At 47.3% G+C, this 20,073-nt stretch overlaps 1 protein-coding gene across 1 annotated transcript; it reads left to right on the top strand.

The window, feature by feature from the left end:
* The first annotated feature begins 1,488 nt into the window (after positions 1–1,488).
* Positions 1,489–19,948, top strand: NAGPA (N-acetylglucosamine-1-phosphodiester alpha-N-acetylglucosaminidase). Its single transcript, XM_054042295.1, has 11 exons — positions 1,489–1,613; positions 4,118–4,603; positions 6,819–6,958; positions 8,100–8,208; positions 11,444–11,572; positions 12,712–12,920; positions 13,818–13,865; positions 15,268–15,396; positions 16,289–16,420; positions 16,675–16,738; positions 18,303–19,948. The coding sequence occupies exons 1-11, from the start codon at positions 1,489–1,491 to the stop codon at positions 18,544–18,546; spliced, it is 1,815 nt and encodes a 604-aa protein (XP_053898270.1). The 3' UTR covers positions 18,547–19,948.
* Positions 19,949–20,073: the final 125 nt, after the last annotated feature.

Below are 20,073 nucleotides of genomic sequence, written 5' to 3'. Positions count from 1 at the left end.
CACTGTGTCACTTACCTCACAGCACTTAGATATGTTTATAGTAAAATCAAGTATTAGTTTATTTAACAATAATCAGAGATTCAAGAAGTAGTAAGTAGAAGTATTGGAAACAAATGGTTACATAACACATTCTAAAGCCTAAATACTCTTGCGCCTCAAAGTCCTTGCAGGGTTTTACACCCAGGCTTGTCTGTGATCCTTCTTTCATGTGGCAGACATGCTGTCCGTTTGCCTTCTAACCGATGGACCCCATGTGTTTCCTTGCACCCCACGATATACCACAACAATCCTTTGTTTTTATTCATAAGCAGGACACCCCTCCTGCTGCTTGTTGGTTTCTGTAGATTTCACAATCTGTTCTTTTGTCTATGGCTCAGTATGCAAACAGGCATAAAATGCACAAAACACAAAGTACCAGACAGGGAGATGGGTGTCTGTTATTTCCTGCCTGAAAGGAACAGCTCTGAGGTTATCACCTCTTGGTGACCTGCCTTAACCCCAAGGCCTTCAGAATATAATTTTTAGTATAGGTACATAACTCCTTCAGTATTATCTATACATGCCTATCCCAATGGTTATGACGAGCAGTGGGCTACTGGCTCTTGGTAGAGACGTCTCATGCAGGGCCGGCTCCAGGCACCAGCCTGGCAAGCAGATGCTTGGGGCGGTCGCTCTGGAGAGGGGCGGTAGGTCCAGCTATTCGGCGGCAATTCGGCGGACGGTCCCTCACTCCCGCTTGGAGCAAAGGACCTTCCGCTGAATTGCCACCGCAGATAGCGATCGTGATCGCGGCTTTTTTTTTTTTTTGGCTGCTTGGGGCAGCCAAAACCCTGGAGCCGGCCTTGGTCTCATGCCACCCTTTGGTGAACTATTATGCAGATATCTAACCTGGGGATGGGGGATCCTGTAAAACCCTATGCACCCCGTGCACCTAGTGTCCACTGCCCTGGTCACTCTAAGTACAGCTAAGTTTGTGAGAGCCGGCAAGGCTCCTGTTGGGTGTGGAACCAATGTGGGGGCCCCGACACAGGGAAAGGTTTGGAGAGGTGAGGGTCACCACAGAAGGAGCAAGTTTGTGGTGGGATCACAAGAGACCAGATTCTGAGGTGGGATGGTCACTTGAAGGGAGTAAGGTTTTTTTGTGGGGGGCAGGTTTTTGTGGAGTATTATAGAGTTTCATGGGTATCTTTTTGGGAGGGGTTATGGAAAGTATTCTATTTCTAGGCTAATCTCACGGGGAAGTTTGGGGGGTGTTATGGAGGGTTTCTGGGGGCAGGGTTTGGGGTATGAACAGGCCTCTCGCTTTTAAACGTTGCCCTCTAGGGTCTGCTTGCAGGCTCCTGCCTGCCTGGTAGCTGCGGGCGCTGGCGGCCGCGATACGGCCGGGCTGACACTAGGTGGCGCACAACCCGCAGCTTGTCCCCCCCCCCGTCTCTCTCTGATCACATGAGGTGACGCACTGTCATGTGATCCTCCTCCCTGCTCAATATGGCGGGCTCCATGCTGGCATCGGAGTGCGCGGGCCGGAGCCAGCAGCGGCCTGTGGCTGTTGTCGCCGCTTCCTTAGCGCTGCTCAGCTGGCTCCGCACAGCGCACGGCGGCAGTGACGGGGGGTGAGTCTCTGGCCTTCCGGCTGGGCAGCTGGCGGCGCCTGTCCGGGCTGCGGATCCGGCCAGCCCGGGTGTCCAGGCTGGGGAGGGGAGCACACCCCGTCCGCTGGTAACCCCGGTCCAGTTTCCCTATTCCCCCCGCCCCCCAAACCACTGAGCCCGGCCAGTTCCCCCGCCACCCCTTTCTCCGCTAATAAACTCAGCCCAGTTCCCCCTTCCCCCAAAATCATCTACCCCCCCCCCCCGTAGTGCTCTCATGGGGCCAACTTAAAAGCATTTTTCTGTTCCTGACACGTGCTCTCTGTGCACCCGCTCCCGTCTAGTTTGTTCCCCTAAATAGTGCAGCGGGTTCTACCAGCGGCGGGTGTGTCTCGGCCGACCTGCGCCTTTCACTCGGTCTAGGGAACGAACTTTGCTGTACTTAGTACTCGTGGAAACTCCTGTCTCCGGCGTGACATGCGCTTAGAGGGGAAATGAACTTTTAGCTGATCTTCCCTTGTCTAAACTGCCCCTGTCCTGACTTTAGTGTAGGAGAAAAAAAATAACACATTCCCTGCTTGTGGAGCCACAGCATAAACGAAGCAAGCAAGAGAGAAAAGCCATTGAAGAGAAAGATGCCTGGAAATGAGACTATGACTATTATGGTCTAGAAGCTAAGTACTGTACTTTATTGTTTGTCTACTCTAGGAAAGAGAGAATATACCAAGAAAGAAACATTTGAGTGTTTTAGCTTTTATAGTCATGCCAGTAGTTGATTACTACCTAGCCTCTTTTCAGAACTGATTTCAACCAAATTATGCCCCATATAAGTTGGTGACAAACCTGGACTAGTGCAACAATCGAACACCTATTACAGCTAGCACAACTATTCTATAAACATAGACTAGGGTTTTGGGAGTCTGAAGAAACAGTGAGTTCTGTATGTCTCATCGTATAATTCCTTTATATTATGTTTTTTCTAAGGGCATGTCTACTTTTAAAACGCTGAATCAGTGCAGCTGCAATCCCATCAGCATAGTGAATCTACCTCCCCGAGAGGCAGTAGCTATGTCAGCGGGAAAAGGTCTCCCGATGCCATAAGTGCTATCTGTACGGGCATAGGATGGTATAACTAAGTCATTTGAGGTGTAGATTTTACACACCGCTGATTATGCCAATAAAGGTCTGTAGTGTAGACCAGACCTAACTTTCTTGGGTATTCAAGACACGATTTCCTTGTATCAGTTACCTAATATTTCAGTTAATTTCTACTGTACAACTCTCTTTGTAATGTCTTTTTTAATATAGTTAGTGACTGATATTCATATGTGGTAACCCCAGAAAAATATAAGGTGTGTTTGTGGCAGATATTATTCCCTTTTATTTCATGCTAAAGGCAACACAAAGTAACAACCTATTTACTAACCTTGAGTAAAGAATTTGGAATCCAATTTCAGGGGTTTCCATCTATCAAAGCATGTGGAACACAAGAGACTGTTTTTATTTAAAGGTTACATCACAGCCCCCTTCTGAGTTCAGCAAATCCTTTTAGACAGGCTGCAGATATTTTTGCCACTGTGACATCTAGGTCTGCTCTGATCATTTATATGATGCATAGTTAAAAAGTGCCTGTCCCCTGCCTATGCCAGCACTCCCACTGCTGGTAGTGCAATAGTGACAGCAAAATGGTGCTAGTTTCCTTATCAGATAGGAGCTTAGGGACTTGAGACATGGGTTCCATTCACTGCTCTGCCGTATGCTTTCTGTGTGACCTTGGGCAAGGCACTTAATGTGGTCTGTACTTCAGAAGTTTTACTATCGTAACTATGTTTGTTTAAAAGGAAAAAAATAATCACACCTCTAACCAACATAGTTATGCCAGCAAAGCCCTAGTGTAGATGTGGTATAGCTTAGTTCACTTAGCCGAATTGGAATAAGCTGTACCAATATACCATCATAGTTGCATGGATTGGGGGTGGGGAGAGGACGGGGTTGCCACTTTAACTATGCCAGCAAAGTTAAAAGTGGCAAAAGTTTTAAGTGTAGACAAGGCCTCAGTGTCTCTGGGTACGTCTACATAGCCTGCAGGAGCGAGTGTCCCAGCTCGGGTCGATAGACTTGGGTTTGCCTTGGTGCTTTGAGAATAGTTGTGTAGACAGCGCTTTGAAGTTGTGACTCAGGCTGGAGCTCAGGCTTTGAAGCCCACTCCCTCCTTAGGCTTCAGACTCTGAACTGCAACTTCAGGCTGCTGGCTACAGGCTTATTCTTAGAGCTCCAGCATGAGCCCCGCAAGCCCAAGTCTGTCAACCCGGGCTGGGAGGCTTGCTGCCACAGCCTTTGTAGACGTAGTTCTGTGCCTCGGTTCCATCTGTAAGATGAGGATAGTAGCACTTCGTTGTGAGGCTAAACACATTAAAAAGACTGAGAGGTGCTCAGAGGGCCCTGTAAGTAGCTTAGACAGATGGAAAACAGACCAGCTGGTTGAATGAGAACTAGATTTCATAATCTCACCCATCTCTTCATTTCAGGAGTTCATTAAATGACGACTTGTTATTGCCATATCCTCCTTCCTACCACGGTCCTCGTCACCATCACAGGTATGTCAGAGACTGTCAAGCTGTCGTGCATGGCAACGTAACGCATGAAACTTGGCCCAGCAACACTAGCACCAAACTTCCTGTGACTATGACAAGAGGATTCGTGTCTTACTTCCCACCAGAGGGCGAGACACGAAGGGAAGTCTATGGCCACTTTACTTTTGTGAACAACCCCCTGAGAACCTTCTCTGTGTTAGAGCCTGGCGGCTTGGGAGGTTGCAATTCAAGCCTTCAGGCCACTGTGATAGAAACTGCAAGACGTGGCAAGTGCCTAGTGGCCCAAAATGGTGGCTACTTTGACATTGTCACCGGAGAATGCCTCGGGAACATTGTGAGCGATGGAAGGCTGGTGAGAAATGCCAGAGGCGTGCAGAATGCGCAGTTTGGCATCAGGAAGGACGGCACCATGGTGTTTGGGTAAGGATCTGGGCGCTTTTCTGTGCCATTTTCTTCTTCGGAAAGGCTCAGTAATAAACATTAAGGCAGAAAGTGCCCCCCTAGGAATTGGCTTCTGGACCTTCCCCTACTATAACAATGGGGATTTTTAATCCCGTACATTACAGAATGGCCCTTTTGGCCTGATCTCAGACATTACGTCTCCTTATTGAAAGGAAGCACTGGCAGTGTGATCAGAGCAGCTTTGTAGAAAGACCCGGATATTTTTCCAGGGCTGAATACTGCTTATCAAGATCAATACTAGGGCTTCATGTATTCACCTAGCAGCTTCATTTTCTTTTTAATTACTATTTTACATTGTTGGAAGGACAAAAGGGATATTAAAGTTTTGCGGAAATAGTTGTTTTCCTGGAATAATACCATGTAGATAAAGGATCACATTTACAGACTGTTCCAAACAGCCTTCATTTTTGCATGTGCAATTTCTGTACTATGCATTGCGTAGGCAACTGATTAGGCATACGCCTGTAGAACCAATTTCTCCTCTGTCTGTAATGGACGGTGTACACAGAAGTTGTGTGACTATCACTTTTACATACAATTAATTGTAGGGAAACCGAGCCCATCTACTAAAAAAAGTGGTGCATGTGTAGGTACTATGAAGACTTTCCCAATCTTGTACTGGTTCATTTAAACTTGGAACGCCACGTACACTGTGGTCTATTGAAGATTAAGATGTATCTTTTTAATTCAGGGCTGTGTAGTTCAGTTGGACATTTTCCCAAAAGATCTGCTCTAAAAATCATTTTGGAAAGGTTCTCTGGCCTGTAATATACCACAGGTCAGGCTAGACGATCACAATGGATCCTTCTGGCCTGGGAATCTGAATCTATGAATCACTAGCCTTGGAGCCAGTCACTCATAATTTCTACACGTGGCTCCCCTTTCTGAATACCCACAGTTTGTTAATTTCCTCTGTGCTTGTGAGTGCTTGGTGCCTCAGGAAATCAGGCCCTTAACTTGCCAGTGCCTTCGTTTCTCACCAATCAAAAGGGGATAATGCCAACCTTCCAGGAGAGTGGTAAGAATCAGTGTTTGTAAATATCAGGATATTAAACGTACAAATTAGACATTCCTTCTTCAGAAATATGTTGAATGTTGCGGATTTTCAAGTACATGGTGCATTATGTCCAGCACAGATAGTAAAAGGTAGTAAAATATTCTTCCAAAATAAACTTAAGAAGCTTTCTGTATTCCCTGGGCCAAATGGGATACATTTGACATGAATTGTGAAGGGTTTTCTCACAATGCCATGAGAGCCATTCCAATGCTAAATACGCTCACCACTAATCACGCTCGTATTCGTGATGCTTTGTTTTTTCAATGAATGTTTGTGTGAATAAGAACTTGTGGATGGCCACGCCCACTAGCTGGCCTGGAGGTTCTAGCCGTGAATGCCTTTTGCAGCATTTGCTCTGCTTCCAAGAATGTTGGTTTGGGTTTTTGTTTTTTTTATGAAAGCTCCTTCCCATAATGCAAAGCAGGGTCTGTCCACACAGCCTCAGGAGTCTTGGGACTGATTCCATGCCTTGCAAAACCCATCTGACCCAGGCCCATGTGGATTCTCAACTCATTTTCACTGCCAGGTTAAACTTAGCCCACTTAGGCTCTTTTAAACCTGGAAAAAGAAGAACAGGAGTACTTGTGGCACCTTAGAGACTAACAAATTTATTTTACGGATACAGACTAACACGGCTGCTACTCTGAAACTTTTAAACCTGGAGCTGCTGTTGTACAAGGTTTAACACATTGCTAATGGAGACAGAGCCCGAGGCTCTGCCTGTGCTTGAAAATTGACATGTTACTGCCTGCGGGGATGGTTCTGTTTAGAGTAAGGTGTTTTGCCATAATCTCCCTACCACTGCTCCCCTGATTCAGCTCTCCTGGCGGTACCAATGGCAGGAGCTCTAGCACACACAAGGGGCTGGTGGTCACCTGGGTATTACCCAGCGTGTTGTATAGATTTGCTGCCAGCCAGGTTCAGTCCATTGCTTCTGAAACAGTGCAGAACATGGCTTGATCTACACATATGGTCACATTTTTTTCCAGAACTGGTTGAGCTGCCTGTTGTCAGCAGTAAATGGATTTCCTAATGTAGACAAGGCAATAGTCTGGCATCACTAAAGGTTTTTGGGCACCTTGATGAGCCACCTCACTCCTCTGGTCTCTCTCCCAGTTACCTGTCGGAGGAGGATGTTTTGGATCAAGTCAACCCATTTGTGCAGCTGGTAAGTGGCGTAGTCTGGCTGCTGAGAGATGGAGAAGTGTATATCGGTCAGAGTAAGACAGCGGAGTGTGACAAAACTCAAACCACAGGTAAAGATCCTAAGCTACTGCCTCCAATCTGCTGATGAGCAGCCTTGTGAGGAGGTTGTAAATGGGCAGCTTGGTTTCATAGCTATAGATTTTGTCTGCACTGGTACAGGCCACCCTCATTGTCGGCCATGGGTGCATGTGCAAACAGTTGTGCATTTGCAAGTGTAGACAGAGTTAAACTGTTTCCCATACTGCTTGGGGATGACGGGTATAGCATGTGCTACATTGTAATGGAACCAGAATCATTAACATTTCTCCCTGTTGCTACTGCGAGCACAGCTGGTGACAGCGGTGGGCTATCTGCTGCCATTTTAGACACCAACCCACCTAACCCTGCTCAGAATAGGTCTAGACAGCGTAATGGTTAAAGTGCCAGTTGTTGCTGGTGCCGGGGCTGCATGAGCATTGCCACCAGTGCTGCGGGTGGGGGAGCTGAAAATAAGCCTCATTCGGATAAGGAGAGTGTCTTATTTTGTCTGGGTTGTGAGACAAAGCACCCCAGCGCCCATGCCAATCTAGTAATATGTGGGAGTGGAAGGGTTAACAGGTCACGCCCATAAGCTGATGTTCAGCCAGTATCTTGACACTGTCTTTTCCTATCCCCCACCTCAGTAGCTGCTGTAACAAGATACAACAGTTGGAGCTCTCCCCTGGAAGTTTGAGAAAGCGGGGAGCAGGCGCCTGGACTGTGAACTCTGGAGTAGAGACTCTGTCTTCCAGATCCACATCCGTTGGGCCCAGATCTTGATTAGAGGCTTTGGGTGCTAGAAATAATAATATCCAGTTGGTCCTTGGCCTAAAGGTGCCAGCAAGGGGCCCCATTTTAGTGTGAATTCTTCTCCATGGAAAACTAGATTGAAGCCAGAAACTCATTTCACAGGAGCAGTCACTATCAACCTGGGCTGTAGCTGAACCTGTGACCTAGAGGTGAAGGGCTCCATATTCCATTCCCAATCTCCCCGAGCCAGCCAGTCTCTTGTAACAAGAGTGGTTATGGAAATTCTTATCCCTAATTCCTATGTTAGGTTAGATGGGGAAGGTTGGAGTTAAGTTAGTAACTAATGCTCAGTCTTCTCCAGCTGGAGGAGTCTGTAAAGTCAGCTCTTTCACCTGCCTGTGAATTATCCTTTTTCCTATGCAGGGTCCTTTGACAAGTTCATCAATGTGATATCTGCCAGGACGGCAGTGGGACATGACAGGCTCGGGCGACTGATCTTGGTTCATATGGATGGACAGACAGATGCGAGGGGGTAAGGCTGAGGACTCGTTCTTTAGTAAACTCATGGGCAGGCAAAGTATCAAAGGGATTGATCTGGCATCACTGCCAGTACTGAGAACAGCATCAGCTCCCATGTTCAGTAAAGCCAGGTGTAAGTTTAAGGCACCATATAAAAGTTGGTGGTGATAAAGAGGCAGAGTCAGGCACTCTGAGTTAATGAGAGAACAACCCTGCAGGGCCCCATGACTGCTAGCAGGGCCCTGTCTAACCAGTTGGGCTCCTGATACCCCACTCTCCCTTCTAAATCCACTACTGCAGACAGAAGAACTGATGCTGGATCTTTCTGCTAAAATGATCTCAAGTGAAATTACATGTTGGCGCTGATGTTGCCATCACTAGGCTTCAGAGTGTAGATTTCATTGTGATGAATAAGGATCATTTTCTCCTTTCTCAGCAGTGGTGAGCGAGATACTGCTGTCATTGACATTCATGATAGCTTTGCTGCTCATTTCAATGGGAACAGGTTAGACCTATTGTTTTCACTTGTCCGCAGAGCTATCCAGACAGTGCTGCATTTGCATGATTCCCCCACACCTCAATTAAAAGGATTAGAAGTGTAACTTTTTAAAATGGAAGCATACTCTGTCCTGGAAGCTAGATGTATGATGCGTGTCCTAGTCTATAACTTCCTTCTCCCTCCTGCACTCTTGAATAAAACCCGAGAGAATTGAAAGGTATTGGACCCCAATCAGCCACGGTGTAACTCTCGGGCTTAAAGAGAACTACACCGGGCTAAATTAGGTCCATGCTTTATATTTTGTAACAATAAACGGATGCTGCCAACTTGAAATGGAGTCGGTTTAAGACTAAAGTGCTTAATCTGAAAAAGATTTGGGGGTCGTGGTGGATAATCAGCTGAACGTGAACTCCCAATGTGACTCTGTGGCCAAAAGAGCTAATGGAATCCTGCAATGTATAAACAAGGGACTCTTGAGTAGGAGTAAAGAGGTTATTTTACCTCTGTTTTTGGCACTGGTGCAACTGCTGCTGGAATACTGCGTCCAGTTCTGGTGCCCACAATTCAAGAAGGATGTCGACAAATTAGAGAGGGTTCAGAGAAGAGCCACGAGAATGATTAAAGGATTAGAAAACCTGCCTTACAGTGACAGACACAAAGAGCTCAATCTATTGAGTTTAACAAAGAGAGGGTTAAGGGATGACTTGATCACAGTCTATAAGTATCTACATAGGGAACAAATATTTAGTAATGGGCTCTTCAGTCTAGCTCAGAAAGGTAGAACACAATCCAATGGCTGGAATTTGAAGCTAGACAAATTGAGACTGGAAATAAAGGCATAATTTTTTAACTGAGAGAGTAATTAACCATTGGAACAATTTACCAGGTTGTGGTGGATTCTCCATCACTGACTGTTTTTAAATCAAGATTGGATGTTGTTCTAAGAGAGAGAGGCTCTAGGAATTATTGTGGGGAAGTTCTCTGGCCTGTGATATACAGGAGATCAGAGGTTCTCAAACTGGGGGGCATGGAATGTATTCTGTGGGGTAAAACGTGAGAAGCTTTGGGGGAGCGGGGGAGGTAGACACTTACTGCACACGCTTTACCCACAGCAATGAATAACTAGCAAAGCTGATTCCTCCAGACATATCAGACCCTCAGTTGGTGCTGTGCATTTGACTCTAGATGGTGCTGTGCATTTTGACGGATTTCTGTTAAGCTTGCAAGCATTATACAAAGTCATTGCCATCCGTTTGCTACAACCCGGTGTGCACATTTAATTGTAAGCATGGACCACAATCACAGTTTTGCTTTTGCTCTTTTTACATTGGAGCGTTTGTGCATTCGTGCACCAGGAAAAAAAACAAACAACTCAAGTGAAAAACAAAGAAACCAAAACTGATTCAAGGGAAGCACCGCCACCGCATTGATTGGTATATGTACTTGTGTGGCGGGCACATATACGACTTCAGACACGAAGGGGGCGCAATCACATACGTTTGAGAACCACTAGACTAGATGATCACAGAGGTGCCTCCTGGCCCTGGACCCTGAATTTCAGGCCCTGCACCTGCTGCCAGCTTTCCCTGACAGTGTTTGAGAGTTTACAGTCACCTTTTCCTATAGTGAACTGTGTCTTTTCCCTGTGAGGGACCCATCCAAGCAGCAGAGGAAATGGCCAAATAGACAGGAGGAAACAATGAATTTGACTCTTCCCACAGTGCTGTCACGTTCATGAAGTAGAACTGGAGGGGGAAACATTTCTCAGCTCTTTCAGGGATAGTCCTCTTAGATTTACCACTAGGAGGGATAACATCTTTCAGACAGAGGCATGATTTATGTGGACTCCGTCCCTTTTCAGGTTCTTCTGATAGGCAGCATGGAAGCTGGTGGTTCTGTCTGAGCACTCGTCTGCACCAGTAGAGCTGTATCAAATGAGAACCACTAGCATCACCCTAGTGTGTACAATTGACACGCACCGGGGGTCTGAGCTCAGTTTTGAACTCTTTCCATTGGTGGAGTGCTCCCAGGCTGGGGTTTTCCACTGTCATAGCTACCATAGTGCAAAAATCCAAGGGTAGCCATTTCACTCCTATATTTCCAGGGCCACAGCTGTGAGTAGGCTTGGCAGGATTCAATTTTTTTGATAAGTGTCAGTAAACATCGATTCCACCATAGACACAACCTGACAAAAATATTTCTATTGACAATCAAAGTTTCCAGATAGACAAAGTAGGAAAATGTTGCTTGAGACGTTATTAGAGTTGGATTTAAGGATCTTGACTCTGTATATTTTGACATGTGATGTTGACAGTTTGTGTTTTAATGGTTATAAAGCTTTAACTTTTTGAAGCCTAACATCTACTGTCATTAAATCATTGTTGCCTGACCCTTCTCGCCCATAGTTTCCCACAACTGTGAAAATAGATTAAAAAAAAATTAAAAATGCTTAAGAATAAACATAGATATTGTCCATCCAAATTATATTTAAAAAATAAAATTCTGCCAAACTTAAATATCAGTTATATCCACTGGCCACCAGCAGAAATGTTTGCTTTGTCTATAAGAAGACTATCCTAAATCTAAACAGATTTTAGACCCGATGAGAAGCTTCAGGAAGTGATGCCGAATAAACCCAGTTCAAGAATTCAGAGTCCCTCCAGATTATCAGTGAGGCTGCTACTTTGCCCCAGAGATGGCTCTTGCATCCCTTGGTGTTAAACTGCACTAACTGGTTTTTGTTTTGCAGCCTCAATCTCTGGGAAATGGCCAACTTCCTAAAGCAGCAGGGTGTCGTGAATGCTATCAATCTGGATGGTGGAGGGTCAGCCACTCTGGTTTTAAATGGAACCCTTGCGAGTTACCCGTCAGATCACTGGTAGGCGCTGGATGGTGAAAACCATGGGGACACCTCAGCTTCCTAGTTCGTTGCCTGAGGAGCTCTCCTCTACATAGACAAGATCTCTGTGGGAACCACTCCAGAGTCACAGGGCTAAACTCAGGCCTGGCGAGAGTGGGTTGGACTCCCACTGACTTTCCTGTGAAATGCACCTGTTTCTTCCGGGAACGAACCTGGTCCTTCATGCTGGTCTGTGTGTATGGAAGGATGGGGGGACTGTATTGCTCTCTGACCTGCCTGGAACGTCACAGAAATAACTTGATGTCTTGGTGCAAAGTACCAGTCCAGACATCAGGCATGAGATAGCTAGACTAGTAAGAGTTATGAATCCCAGCAGGTTCCACCCCCTTCCTCTCTTTCCGAGGCAGAAGAGTTGAGTAGCAAGCAAGAGGCAATATTCTTCAGAGACCTTATCTGCTCTGCCATGCTATAAAGGGTCCCATTAGTCCTTGGAAGAGTAGGTGGTGGGCCTAGACTAAAGTTCTCCATCTCCTTTTGCACAATGTGCTATGTGCCAGTTGGCTACCTAGCAGCTGTCATCCACCCCAGAGGTGGCTGTATTTTGATGGTGGCTGTCTATTTGGGAAATGCCTTGGGCTTTTTCAGGCAGAAGTGTGCTGTGTAACTGTGATAATTATTGTTTTAAATTAGCATATTCGAGGTCTGTACTTCTCACCTTGTACCTAAGAGGGAATAATCAGCATTTGAAGCGATAGGAGTTTGTACAGGAAAAGCGTGTGACAGTGTTTCTTTGAGTGAGTGACTAATGGGATTTGGAGTGATTACCTAATTTTCCCAAGTGCTCTGGTATTACAACCCTCACCATCATCAGGCTGCTAGCAGAGCTATCAAATGGGGCTGTGACTGAAATGGGGATCAAATATGAAGTGGCTGGCAGCTGATCGACAGCTCCATGCACCTTACTAATGTGCCAGCTGATCCAAGAACCAGCAGAGTCCTGGGTGTGTTTCCCTCTTGGAGGACTCAGTGATCCTGGCTTTCAGTTTTTGCCAGTATCTGCACAGCTCACCCCTCCTCCACTCATGCCATAGGGCTATAGGAGCAGGGAAGCTTTCACACCCCAGCCTTTGCTCATGGGAACTGCCTTTTGTCTTCAGCAAGTCCGACGCCATGTGGCGCTGCCCTCGGAGCGTCTCGACAGTCATGTGTATCCACGAGCCTGCTTGCGAGCCTCCAGACTGCAGCGGGCACGGGAGCTGCATGCTGGGAGAGTGCCAGTGCACTGGGGACTTCTGGAGAGGACCAGATTGCAGCGTCCTGGACTGCGGGCCTTCCAACTGCAGCCAGCATGGCATCTGCACTGAGTGTAAGCCACCCCTCTTTACAAAGTGAGCCCATTGCAACGGGGGGTGGGTGTGTTACTAGTGTCACACGCTAGTATGTCATCATTACCAGCTAGGGGGGCAGTGGGTGGGGAGGGAGGTGCAGCTATTGTGGGTGTTGAGTCTGTAGAGATTGGCCAGGTTATGGTGCCAACATTCATAGGTCATATCTGCCACCTTATCAGAGTAGGGGAACCCCTCCTGCCTAGCACCACACAGTAACAAGGCTGAGCTCCTAGCTGTCTGAGAGAGGTTCTGAACCACTGAAGAGAGAGCCTCTTGTGAACATCTCCCCGCCCAGTGCCCCTCCACATCCTTGTATCCCTGAAGGAACTGCAGAGCTTGTTACATGACAAAACAACAGGGCAGTCACCTCCCTGGACCACTCCTGCCTTGCTGAAATACCACACTGGAGCCTTTCTAGTTAAGGGTCACCAATGACTTTCATTCTAATCGTCCTGGGATTTATCCCACAAGCTCCCAGCACAAGCATCAGAAATCCCCACAGAAAAAGTACCTTTTGACTGACTGCAGCCCTCTCAAGAACATGGCTTGCTCCCCAGTCACTCATGCTCTGCATACAGAAAATGCCTCCAGTATCAGGCACCTGTGCTCTGCTGAGAACTGAAGTCTTCTTCTCTAGAGAAGAGAAGAGAACTGCTCTGACTCCAGGGTCTGCTGAAAGCCAAGCCTTTTATAGCAGCAGCTGCAAATGAGCCCAGCTGGTCCACTCCATGACTCTCCTGGAGGGGAGTGTGTGTTAACCCTTGTCTTGATTTCCGGGGGCATGTTCTAAGTGGGGGCATTGGTGTCTCAAGCAGCCCGTAGTCTCTCTGCTGATCTCAGCTGCAGTGCCTGATTTGTGTTTCCTTCTTGTGCAGCTGGATGCCTCTGTGATGCTGGCTGGATAGGCAGCAACTGTAGCGAAGGTAACTCCAATTTGTATCGCAATCTTCTTGATGACTATGGAGGGGACTGTGCTGTTATAGGGCGCTGTCTGCCTGATGCCTGCAGCAGTGGGGAAATGTGATTCTGTTGACTCTATTTAACATCTACATTGTTCTGTAAGAGCGTTGCAAGGGTGAGCCGCAAAAGAAAGACAACAGGGTGTGTTGTCCTTTTTCTGTTGCGCCTTAGGGTACATAGTGGTCTGCGATGGGCTTGCTGCATTTTTTCCCGTTAGACACAGCCAGGATTTCCAAGCTGTGGTTCCTGGTCAGCTGGGTCTGAGAGCTGCAGATTGCAAGCTTCCTGTCTTTTTATCTGCAGGATGGGAAGTGTGAATTCAGCCTCTAAACCAGGATAAATTCTCCGCAAGTGTTGTAGTTAAATAAGTTTTAAGTCATGTGAATAAATTACTTCCCCTCTGAGGTTTCACCTCCTTAATAACGGTGATGTCACCACCCTCCTGGCTCTCCAGCCCTCCTGAGAGTTCCCTGGGGTCCAGCATTAGAACAGCAATGGGGAAGGGAGCATGTGTGAGAGCTGATGGGTCTGGGATGGACACATGATCAGCAGTGTGTGGGGGGGGAGGGGTTGTTTTTAAAAAGCCTTTTATTAAACAGCCCAACCCAGCATAATCACCCAGCTAGCAGTGTCTCAGTGGCCTCGCCGGGAGCAACACCCCCCTCAGGGCATTGGAGCCGAAGGTGCTCAAATCATCAATGGGAGCTGAGGAGATCTGTGACTTCAGCAGGCACCAGTTAACTCTCTCCATGCAGCAAGTGCCTTCTAGAGCCCTTGGGAAGTCTTTGCCCCTGCCCAGGCCTGGAGATAGTCCCGGAGCTGCAGGGCTCCTCAGCTTTCCTGAAGGCCCCTCCCATGTCCATGAGGTTCTCAGCTGTTATCCTCTGACAGAGCCAGCCCGTGGTGAGCACCAGCTGGGGATTCCTCACTGGGATCGGTTGCCCATTAAAGGGGAGGAGGGAAACAGCTACAGCAAGGTAGGAGTCCTGTCCAACCTCTTCACCTGCTCTGGTGGCGCTCCCTTCTCTGGACACTTAATCAGAGGTATAAAGAGCAGAGTCATGCCCCCTTTTACCCTTAACGTGAGCCCTCTGCAAACAGATCTCTTCCTTCTCCTGGCATGCCCTGCTCCCAGCTGAGGCAGGTTCGCTCCACTCTGGCACAAGGCACGTGCCTGGTTTTAATGCACTTTGCCGGTTGCTTAGCCGATTGACTTGTAGGAGGGGCTGTGGTGACCTATCCCAGTGTAATGAACACTCAGTGAAGAGTGGTGGGGAAGGGGTGCCGGCGTGTTGATACAGAGAATTCCAGCTGCTCTCGGCATGGCCAGTAAGAGAGCCCTGATGAGTTTGTGCTTGCCTGCAGCGTGTGCTAGCGGCTCCTATGGGGATGGCTGCACCCAGAAATGCCTCTGTCAGAACGGTGGAGCATGTGACCCTGTGCATGGATCCTGCACCTGCCCAGCTGGTTACCAAGGAGCCATCTGTCAGCAAGGTGACATCTCTTCCCAGTAGTGGTTTGTGCATATGAAGGCTTTGAATGTCCTGTATGGAGCAACCCTGTGTTCAGACTAAGGAAGACATGAACTCTGCCCCACAGGCATAGACTCTCCATGTGGGTCATGTTAATGCAGAAAGGTCAGGCTTACAGCTGTGCTAGGGGGCTGCCTTTTACCTACAAAACGCTGTTTAAAAATGTGACCCTTTCTTTTGTAACTGGAAGTGACAGGCTCTTTCCCTGTGTGCTTTCAAAACCAGCTGAACTCCCACCTAATTCACAGCTGGCCTGACAAATGGGCCAAGTTTCAGCCAGAAAGCTGTAAATCTGACAAAGCCAAAGGCAGCTGACCATGACCTCTTAATTCTGGGTGTCATGCCACACTTTGCCTCTAGCATGTACCTAGTGTGAGTCGATGAGTGTTGAAAGTCTGACATTTGCACTCTCCCTTTAATGGCTGATTTGCCTCTAGCTCTTATTTTTTAGCTTGTGTAACTGCACCTGCTCTTATTAAAACATCTAATGCTGGTGTGAATCTTACTTTCTGCCTCAAGATCCTGCTGCAGGGAGTTGCACAGATTAATTACACTGTGCTCTTTTAATTTTTATCACCTTTTTCTAATAAAACGCTTGTCCTTCCAAACTAAATCGTGGCTTCTAAATCATTCCCTAGGTGCTCAGATGCTATGGGGAGGGAGACTAGACAAGTTTGCGAAAATACCCTGGGGAAATGAAGCTTGTTCAGAAACATTTAAACAATTACTGTACGTGCAACGGCTTTAGTGGGACATGCATGGCTGAGGTAATGTGCCTTGTGCTGATGTGGAAATCTCAGCCTGCAAGGAGTATACCCTGCCTTCTTTGTAATCAATTGACCTTAATTCCTCAGAGTGCCCCATAGGCTGGTATGGGCCAAACTGCCAGCAGCTCTGTGACTGCGAGCATGGCTGTCCTTGTGACCAGGAGACGGGCAGCTGTAATATCACCTATGAGGATAGCCTGCAGGACAAGTTATCCAGAGGTATGTCCTGTGCTGCTGCTTTGCTTGGTTCTCTTTGGCTAAACGACGCAGCAGCTTTACCATGTGACACTGATGTGACCATAGAGACCGAAGCTTGTCTCACTTGTCATTAGCTTCGTGGAGCTATGAGCCAAGCTGCCGCCACCTTGGCTAGCTAATGCTTTCCCCCGCGCTTCGGTTGGGCTCGTTCGGTGTGAGGTAGTTCCACCCCGCCCGCGCCTGTTTCCTTCACCTATTGTCATCTTGTCTTCCAGCTGGCCACTGTCTGGCTTTCCTCATGGTTCAGGCAGGGAGTGACGAGAAACCCCTTCTCACAGAGTAAGTGTGCAGTGTTTTGTTATATATGAACAAATGGTAGAGCAGCACCTGCCTGCCACCAGTTGGCCTTTTGTGGGGAGGATGGCCATGGAGTATGAAAAGTTCATTGTGTATAGTACATGTGCTTGCCCTGGAAGCTCTGTACTCAGCTCATTAGGCTTCTGGTTGAGCACAAAATTCTCAGAAGGGAGCTGCCCCTAGGCTGCGGAGTGTGTCTAAGTTGGCTTTGAAAGCCAGCCTCAAGTTGTGGGGCTACAAGCAAGAGCTAGGGCCCTGCTGCTCTGGCACAAGACTAGAAGGGAAGGTAAAGGCAACCAATGCTCAACAGCTGTCATGGGAAGGCCAGGGTGTGCCCTATCCTCCCTCCTCTCACATGCTGTTCAGCCACCAGCTAGCCTGTAAATAATACTCAGGGAGGCTCCTGGCTTTGGGGAGGGAGATGAATCATGATCCATCCTCACTTCAGCTAAGCTCTTGGGGGTAGATTGTTAATGGCCTCTGTAATTGTAAGACAAGAGCTTTGTTCCCCTCTGGCCTAGCTGCAGCAGGGTTTGCACCATGGGGGATTGGTGGAGAAAGGGGTCTCACATATGCTGCAGCATTTAGTGCAATATTGCATTGCAAGTCCTCCAGCCCCACTAGCTCTGAACTGCAAATAACTCGTGTAGGAAAGCAGAGCCCCATGCACACAGCATCAAAAGGAACCAAACAGCCACTGTAAACAGTGGATTAAACACCCTTAGCCTAGTTTTTGCCCTTTGTTGCACTTGATTTCCAGTTTCTGGGCAAGTTAATTTTGATTATAGAATTGCAGGCCATCCAGGTGCAGTAGCATCGCATGGTGTTTGTATTACTGATGAGGAGAGACTAGACCAGCTGCACTGCTAATGATGGGCCTCCACATTTAAAGCCATTCACTTACTTTTAGTGTAGGGAGCCGCAACTAACCCTACGTTCTGGTTCCTGTTAGTGAAATGAGAGAACCGCTTCAAGTACACTCTATTCTGCTTTTGTTATGAATAAGGTTAAGATTATGTCACAGGTATTTTTAGTAAAATACACAATAAATCACAGAAGCACAGGGCTGGCTGCCCGAGCCCCATCCCCTTAGGGGCTGAAGTCACTCAGAGGTCACCTAAAAATCACAGAATCCATGACCTCCCTAATCTCTGGGACCAACTCATAGCCTTAGTTATGAAACAAATTGAGCACTCCTATACTTGCTGGAAACAGTGGGGTCCAGCAGCCATTCATTCATCTTTCATCTGTGCCCCAATCATTTTATACAGAGGAACACGCTGTTCACTAAGCCCAGCCTTTCTGTCTGCCACTATCAGATCTATTGGTGGAAGAGAGAGACCAAAGGTCAGTATTAAAGGAAGAGGCAAAAAATCATAGAAGCAACCACTTTGAGAGGCTAAAAGCACCCACTTAAGCCACTGTGAGAAGCAAGACCTTAGGCTGCAGCAGTGGTGCATACCTGAAAGCTGCTGCATAGTTACAGATGTACTAAAACATGTACTGCTGCATTTCTGAGACTGGGTTATTCGTTCCTCTCTCACAGGAGAACCTGGATCTGCTTCACCTCAGTCTTGGGGCTGCTGCTTTTGATCAGTGTGGTAGGAAACCTGAGGCTGATTCTCAGGAGGCGGGCTGCAGAGCGCTGTGAAAGTGGTGACTACATGTACCATCCACTGAAAGAAATGAATGGAGAAGCCAGTCATACATGCCCTTCTGCAACTTTGGAGCAGTACCAGGCAGAAGACACTCGAGATCAAAGCCAGCCAGAGACTGAAGCACTCCTTTAACTTCACAGGTGAGGAAAGACTTGAGATATTCTCCCCAGCTGTGGTACTGGCTTTCAGCACAGAGGACCTACCAAGGGCTGCTTCGTCCTGGAATGAGAAGCTAGTAACTTGCGCAGAACAGCAGCAAGAAGGGGCACAAGGTGGTATTCACAAAACATGTGACTATGGGCTCAACCCAGCAGCTGCCTCTCTTCTTGCCACTTCTCAAGCAGAAATCTCTCAGTTCCTTTCATGGGCCTGGTGCTCAGGAGAGAGAGGGGACATGAGAAGCCCTGTGCAACAGCAGCAACTGCTGCTCTACCATGGAGAACAGGGGCCTGTAATAACTATGGGGATTAGTCAGTATTCACTGCATTAGTTGTGCGTGGATAAGGAATTCCCTGCCCAGGAAACGGAGCCTGATTAATTAAAGACAATGAGAAGAAAACTTAAGAAAAGTCAGTGGAAGTGCAACATGCACTAGCCTACGGCTTTTCTCGCTTTGGGCCAGTTCTTACACCATGGCACGTTCCATGGTTGAGCGGTGTGGCTAGAACACGGTCACATCTGGCTTGTTTCACTCAAGCTGTGTTTCTTGCAATTTGGGCTGGAAGGCGTTTCTTTCACCAAGGGTAGAACTTGTCTGCCACAAGCTGGCTGTTTTGGATGACTGGTTGGTTGCCGCAGCGAGGGATGGATTACGTTTTTGATAGGGTCATAAACAGTGTCAGTCCCCAAAAGTCTCACTCCTCTTCACTGTTGCTAGAGCTGACACACTGCTTTAAGTGATTCTGCCCCCCTTTTTAGTAAAAGTGAGTTTAGCCTGGGCTCACTCTCTGGACCTGGTCCTGTGCTATCCCTGGGGCAGTGAAGAATAACTCACCTGGAAGGAAAAGCCTCAAGGCAACAGCACACACAGGCTACAGAGAGGTGGAACACTTGAGTTAAATCATATGCTAATTGTGCCAGGATTTAACTTCTTTATTCCCAACCATGTTCCAACATGGTAGGTGCTGAAGGCTCCAATCACTGCTGTAAAAATTGCATTTGCCCTCTGAGTGCAGAAAGTTGCTTAATAGAGAGGAGTGAGGTTCAGTAGATTTTAAAGTTGTCAAAGCTAGTAAACATATCAGGTGGAGGTTGATGATTTTACTAGGCCAATGAGTCTAAAAGGGCTTTTAGAAACATGTTCATTTGCTTCCTCTTCTTGAGGCAAGTAACTAGTCTCCAATGTGCCACTGGCTGCTGCAAGGTGGGCTTAAAGCACCTTGAATATGCACTTTGATCATTTTTACTGTGACTCTCCACATAAGCAGAGCTCGTGGAGTTTTTGTGCCATATTTGAAGTGTCAGATCAGTCTGTACATTTAAGAATTGATTTTGCTATTGGTGACTTACCACTTGAATAAACTCAATTAGTAAGTGACTGAACTCTTAATAAACCAGTATTTGATCTCACACTGAGGGGAAATGGTCTATCACAGACAGGTTTTTAACTGGGGCTCCTTCCCATTTTACCCACTGAGAATCTTTATAGAGCTGGAAGTG

The sequence above is a fragment of the Malaclemys terrapin genome, chromosome 10 (genome assembly GCF_027887155.1).
Source record: "Malaclemys terrapin pileata isolate rMalTer1 chromosome 10, rMalTer1.hap1, whole genome shotgun sequence".
NCBI lineage: Eukaryota > Metazoa > Chordata > Testudines > Emydidae > Malaclemys > Malaclemys terrapin.
This window is presented reverse-complemented; position numbering and strand designations above follow the sequence as displayed.

Excerpts from the sequence above, each read along its gene's own strand:
- NAGPA (XM_054042295.1), top strand. The coding sequence starts at position 1,489 with ATGGCGGGCTCCATGCTGGCATCGGAGTGCGCGGGCCGGAGCCAGCAG. Across the intron at positions 6,959-8,099 it reads TGACAAAACTCAAACCACAG|GGTCCTTTGACAAGTTCATC; the intron begins GTAAAGATCCTA and ends TTTCCTATGCAG. Across the intron at positions 12,921-13,817 it reads GCATGGCATCTGCACTGAGT|CTGGATGCCTCTGTGATGCT; the intron begins GTAAGCCACCCC and ends CTTCTTGTGCAG.